Source organism: Antrostomus carolinensis, unplaced genomic scaffold (assembly GCF_000700745.2).
Source record: "Antrostomus carolinensis isolate BGI_N321 unplaced genomic scaffold, ASM70074v2 scaffold25078, whole genome shotgun sequence".
Classification (NCBI taxonomy): domain Eukaryota; kingdom Metazoa; phylum Chordata; class Aves; order Caprimulgiformes; family Caprimulgidae; genus Antrostomus; species Antrostomus carolinensis.
This window is the reverse complement of record NW_010333999.1, coordinates 5,582-10,917: the sequence shown is the minus strand read 5'-3', so window position 1 is coordinate 10,917 and position 5,336 is coordinate 5,582. Positions and strand designations below refer to the sequence as shown.

Here is a 5,336-nt window from a genome sequence, read left to right as displayed (position 1 = left end):
CCTGGAAGGAAGAAGCAAAATACAGCCTCTTACCTTTGAGATTTAAATTCCTTCATAATATCCAAGAAGTCATTGTAGACCTGTGGCTGGCTACCAAACTGCAGCTTCACTTGGTCAAGATAAGACAATGCATCCTCCACCTGGAGACAGAACAGAGAGGTTATATTAGCAGACAAGATTTTATTTCACCTCCTATTGTTCTGCAAAACATGCATTACTTGAAAACACAGCTGTTAGCCTTGAGCCTGGGCAGGGAATTAAGAAGCAAAAGATCCTGAGCCTGGCTAGTGTACTACCAGCAGCACTTGAATAAGAGATACTCACTCCCCACTCCTGGCTCACAAGATAAAACTGTACCAAAAAGAAACAAAAAGCAACATGGATCAGCAGAATTACTCAGGGAAAAAAAAAATATACTGCTAGGATAAACAGAACTAGACTGAGTATTTTTCCTGCATTCATATGTGGAAATTCTTAGGGAAGTCTAAGAATAATCAGAAAGTGGAAATGACATATTCAGTGTCGTAGATGTCTGCCAGGTACATGCTTGCACTTTTTGCAAAAAGCCAGACATTTCAGTTCAGCTTCTAAGGATTTAAAAAATGGCAGCTGTGGGCGGTAAATTGTTTTACACCTCAAACAGCAACAAGTTTATGAACCGTTCCTGTACCAACATCGAATTTTCAGATGTACTTAAAGAACAGCCACAGCCTAAAGCGAGAGTTCTGGGTCCCTATCACCTCCGACAGCCAGGCCACACGCTCATCAGCTGCGGCAGCTATGCACAGGACCTCTTGTTCATCTGAAATCAAACGACAGCAAAGGAAGAATGACTATCATCTATAGCCCCAGTCTTGCGTCAGCGGAGGATTTCCCATCTGAAAAGAACTATATTTTGAAACCATTTTCAGACATGTCTAGAAATGAAGTGTTCTACATTCAACAAAGGAAAGGACCTCTCATCCAACAAGGCAGTGGGTTCCACCAAAACTGGAAGAGACTTGCACCATATTTGGAAGAGACTAAGAAATAGGCATCAGTTCATACATACGTGCCTTCTCATTAGAGCTGAACCAAATGTGGTTACTTAAAAGGGCTATTTTTGATGGAGATTTCTCTTTTTTGAAGGATTTTACAGCACATTATCTGAGAATAGAGCCTTCCTGACTCCCAAATTACTCCTACACAACCACCCACATATGCCATGTGTTCAGAAAAGCACCAAACGTTTTGGTAACTTAACCCATTCATATGAATACTCTGACCAATATTTTTTCATTTCCTTTCCTGCACCAAATCTTTTCCTAGAAAGTCCATTTTTTATTATGGTATTCGAAACAACAGAGTTTCAGTAAAAACAGAAGTCTCTTTTGGCATTCCATAGTCCTCTGAAGAGAAGAAGCATCTAAGCCTTGTCAAGAAAGTTGGCTTTGCAGGGAGGCCTCCCCTACACACCAAACAGAAAAAGGCTCCCAGCTGCCCCAGGATTCGGGCACAGACTGAGCAATTCCACAAGCAATTTGAAAGAAATACTTCCAACAACTTCCCCCATTCCTCAAGACTGCTATAAAAATTTTCCCTAAAGTTTACTCGATTCCAAAAGTAACGTGGGATGATCTTTTCTGCAGCTAGTACCATACGTCTTTAGTATACAGGGATGCTCTTCATCCCTCTTGCTCTCACCCAGAAGCAGAGGAGCTTAGTGACGCATCCCCACACTCAGTTTAACTGTACTTTCACTTCAAACACCCAACTAATAAAACAATCATTAGCTGAGCTCCTCTGACAGCAGATCCCCTCTAAAAAGTTGCTTTACTTAAGGCAGCAATGCTGAGCATTACCTTGAGTCTCTGGAACTGCTGCTGGCCCTGCACCGGCACGGCTGGTGGGGTGGGATGAGTGTGGCTCTGCACCACCTGGCTCCCATGAGGCTGCACCGGTGCGGTGTGGTGGTGGCCACCGTGGACGGCTGCGATGGCTGGTCCGTGGCTGCCTGAGCTCTGCGGCACTGCCGAAACCTGGCAAGGCAAAGAGGATGTCACGTACAGCTACAGCTTCACAGCCACCTCCGCTCGCTGCACAGGCAGAGAGCAAGTCTTCCGGGACCCAGGTATACAACTAAAATTTTAAGGAAGCAGAACACAGTTTGACCTTAAACCATGACTGCTAACGACTTTACTCAAAAAATATCTTCTGTTTTCTTCACCAATGACCTAGAGACCTAAAAATGAAACAAGACAACTCTCATCCTATTCTCCAAATATAGGAGAGCCCTCTCTGCAAAGACGTTACAAACGCAGGTTCTCTCCAGCCTGCAGACTCCCTGACTGACTAGTCACTAACACTAACATAACAGCCTGCGAAAGGAGCATGAAATGGGATTTTTAGTCTGCCAGAGTTGAGGTTCTCTCTTTTTTCTATGACATTTATGTGTCACAAGCAATAATCTGAATGAATGCATCTTTATAAGCTTCTATACTCTTGCCATTCAGTTTGGGTACTGGAAAGCAAATTGCGGCTCTCTGGCAGCAGCAGACTCGGGAAAACTCCACTTAGTATCTCCTGTAAAAAAAACAGGGAAAGGAACAGAAGGCAGGCACTTTTCAGGTCTACTTCATACATTAAACCAGAAGAGTTTCAATATGGAAAATCCATTACAAGAGCCTTTAAAAAAAAAAAAAAAAAAAAGTTAAAAAGTAAATTACTTTTCATTTCACGCAAACTTAGTTTTCCATTCAAGCCTCTTTTAGATGGGATATACTTTTTCTAATCCTTCTCATGAACAAGAAACAATTTGCTTGCTGGTCCATCCAAGTTCTTTTTAGGAAGGACTGCCAGCATAAACACACCCTTTTCAGCTCTGCGGCTGCTACTATCAGTGTAACATCCCTTCTGCAGAAGTAAGGAAGAAGCTGTGTGTAAAATGAGGCACTAGACAGAGAGAGCAGCCCACCAGCCACACAAGCGTGGAAGATGCAACATGCAAAAAACATGGCAAAGACCAGTAATGCAGAAACAGCCTTTCCCTGGTCTTTCACTGGGAGGTATCTCCAGTGCCTTCTTTTTTTTTTTTTTCTCTCCCCAGCTGACAGCTCTTTGCAAAGAAGGCAAAAGAGAGTAGAATACCACCTAATGACTCTGAGGTAATGTTTTCTGGAACATTCCCATTTTCCTGAAAGTCTCCAAGCTAAACACTGATCTGATCCAGTCTGCTGAGTTTAACATCACCCAAGACACCAAATGCAACCATAAGAACAAACCTTTTCCAGGTGAAAAAAAGGAAAAACAGAGAAAAAGCCCTGCAGACACTTGCCTCTTAGATTCAAAGACCATGATCTGAGAGAGTCATTAAAAGAATCACATTCAAAAAAGCCAAGCCACACCACGTTTGTTCAGGTGGTCCTGAATGTGAATGAAGCCAACAGTCCCAAAGCAAGCACTTAAAATGAGAGGTACAATAAGCACATTGTCCAATCTTGGTTTTTCTTTAGGAAGCCCAGTTACTAAAACAAAACCTTGTCTCAAATACAGAATTCTACCATGAGATGCCATGGTGGTGGCCGAGATGCAGCTAAGGGATGAGTGCACGCACCTGGTAGCTGGGAGTTACCGAGTACTGAATCCCCGTGGCAGACTGCATGGTCTCCGAAACTGCCTCATATACCGGGGGTGCTGGAGCAAGCACACGGTGCTGGTGTTGAAAAGCTTCGGTGCTGCTGGTGATACGTCTCTGCTGTGACGCATACACGGGTGACTCCTGCTCATCCAATCGCCGCTTCATTCTGAACTCATGCTCGGGAAGCACTACAAAACCTGTGAAAAAGAGACCAATTAACAATATGCAATTGATTCATCGCTCCCTGCCAGTGCCGTGGACACTAAGTTCACCAAGAGCAGGTAGGGCAAGTTCCCATCTATTCATTTAGGTTACTGCTATCTCGAGATAGGAAAGTGGAACTAAGATTCAGCATTCTTCATGAAATACGCAATCGTGTTTTATCACCAAAAAATACAGCCTTATTGTTGGCAATAAAATACTCTGAATTATTTCTTCAATCTCACTCAAAGCACGTTGCTAGCATGAGCATCTTAAGCACATGCAGACCCTGAGCAATGTAAAGTTCATTGAATGCAGTATTTGAATACAACAGACTGGGAGAGGGTGTCACCTGCATACAGCCTGGACAAAGTCGCCTACATTGCAAGCAGGAAAAAACCAACCTCCTGGACAGTCCAAGTAGGATGACAGCCAGCTGTGAGAGATGCTTTTAAAATGTGGGAGGAAGGGGGAAGAAGCAGGGAAGAAGGAGGTAAAAAGCAGGATGCGTAGTCAAATTTTGAAATCACTTACAAAGCCCCGAAGTAAAGCGCTCTCTGTTTAATACACATAAGCAACCACAGCAAAACCCACAGACCCACTGCACCGGGAGTATTTTGGATACCATATGCCACATGGCCACGGTCCTCCCAGCATCACGGTCCCCACTCTCCAGCATCAAGCTGAACTGCAAATTGGAGCAGCACTGATGAGCAGCTCTCTCACTTACTCTCCAGTACTTTTACTTCTCCAGCACACAGGCATGTTCCTGCCCTACTTTAAGTTTATGCTTTCATTTCACTTCAAATCTGACAGGTCATTTTGCTTCTGTCCCACTCCTAAAAGTGCCATGAATTCTTTGCTCTGTCTGACTGAACTACTCTTTTCTGCAAGCAAATTTCAGTGCAGTTTTCTATGCATCGATAGTTATTGCCATCCTTGAGATGTTATCTGCTGCTCATAAAACCACTGGGTGCTCAAAAGCATACGCAGCCTATTAAAGTGTTTGATGGACAGAGAACAGAGAGAAATCCACCCTCTTCAGCCTCTAATTCATCAGGACCTCTCCAAAGCAAGTCCTTTTCAGTTCCAGCACAGCTAAACGCATTCACTGCTAATGCGAACACAGATAAACAAGAGGGAATGAAGTTCCCTCAGAATAATGGTACAACAGCCAACTAAGCCAATTCTCATCTACTGACTCAGGACAGCTCTTCACAGTCTAAATCCATCACTAACCAAATAACCCAAAGATCCTTCACCAATATCTCAGTGCACATCAAATATGTAAATGGAAACCAGCAGGACAGAAGTTCAGAACAGATCACGGTGGGCTTGAAATCACAGGCTTTGTGCAACAAAGCGTTTTGCCCTCCTTGTCCCTCTCTACTAGTCTCTCACTTGGAAGGGGTAGGACAAGAAGGAAGATGACTTCATTTCTTTTTGAAGTTGCTCTTCAAGTTGAACCTCTCGGAACAGTCCCTTATCAGGTCCCCAAAGCACTTGGCAGGCAGAAGAC

At 43.7% G+C, this 5,336-nt stretch overlaps 1 protein-coding gene across 1 annotated transcript in view; it reads right to left on the bottom strand.

Moving 5' to 3' along the window:
- The window catches only part of SIN3A (SIN3 transcription regulator family member A), a 22,558-nt gene extending 18,751 nt beyond the window's left edge, over positions 1-3,807 (bottom strand). The window contains 3 exon segments of the mRNA XM_010174077.2: positions 34-140; positions 1,842-2,018; positions 3,593-3,807. Coding sequence (XP_010172379.1) covers positions 34-140; positions 1,842-2,018; positions 3,593-3,781 — 473 coding nt within the window. The 5' untranslated portion in view covers positions 3,782-3,807.
- Positions 3,808-5,336: the final 1,529 nt, after the last annotated feature.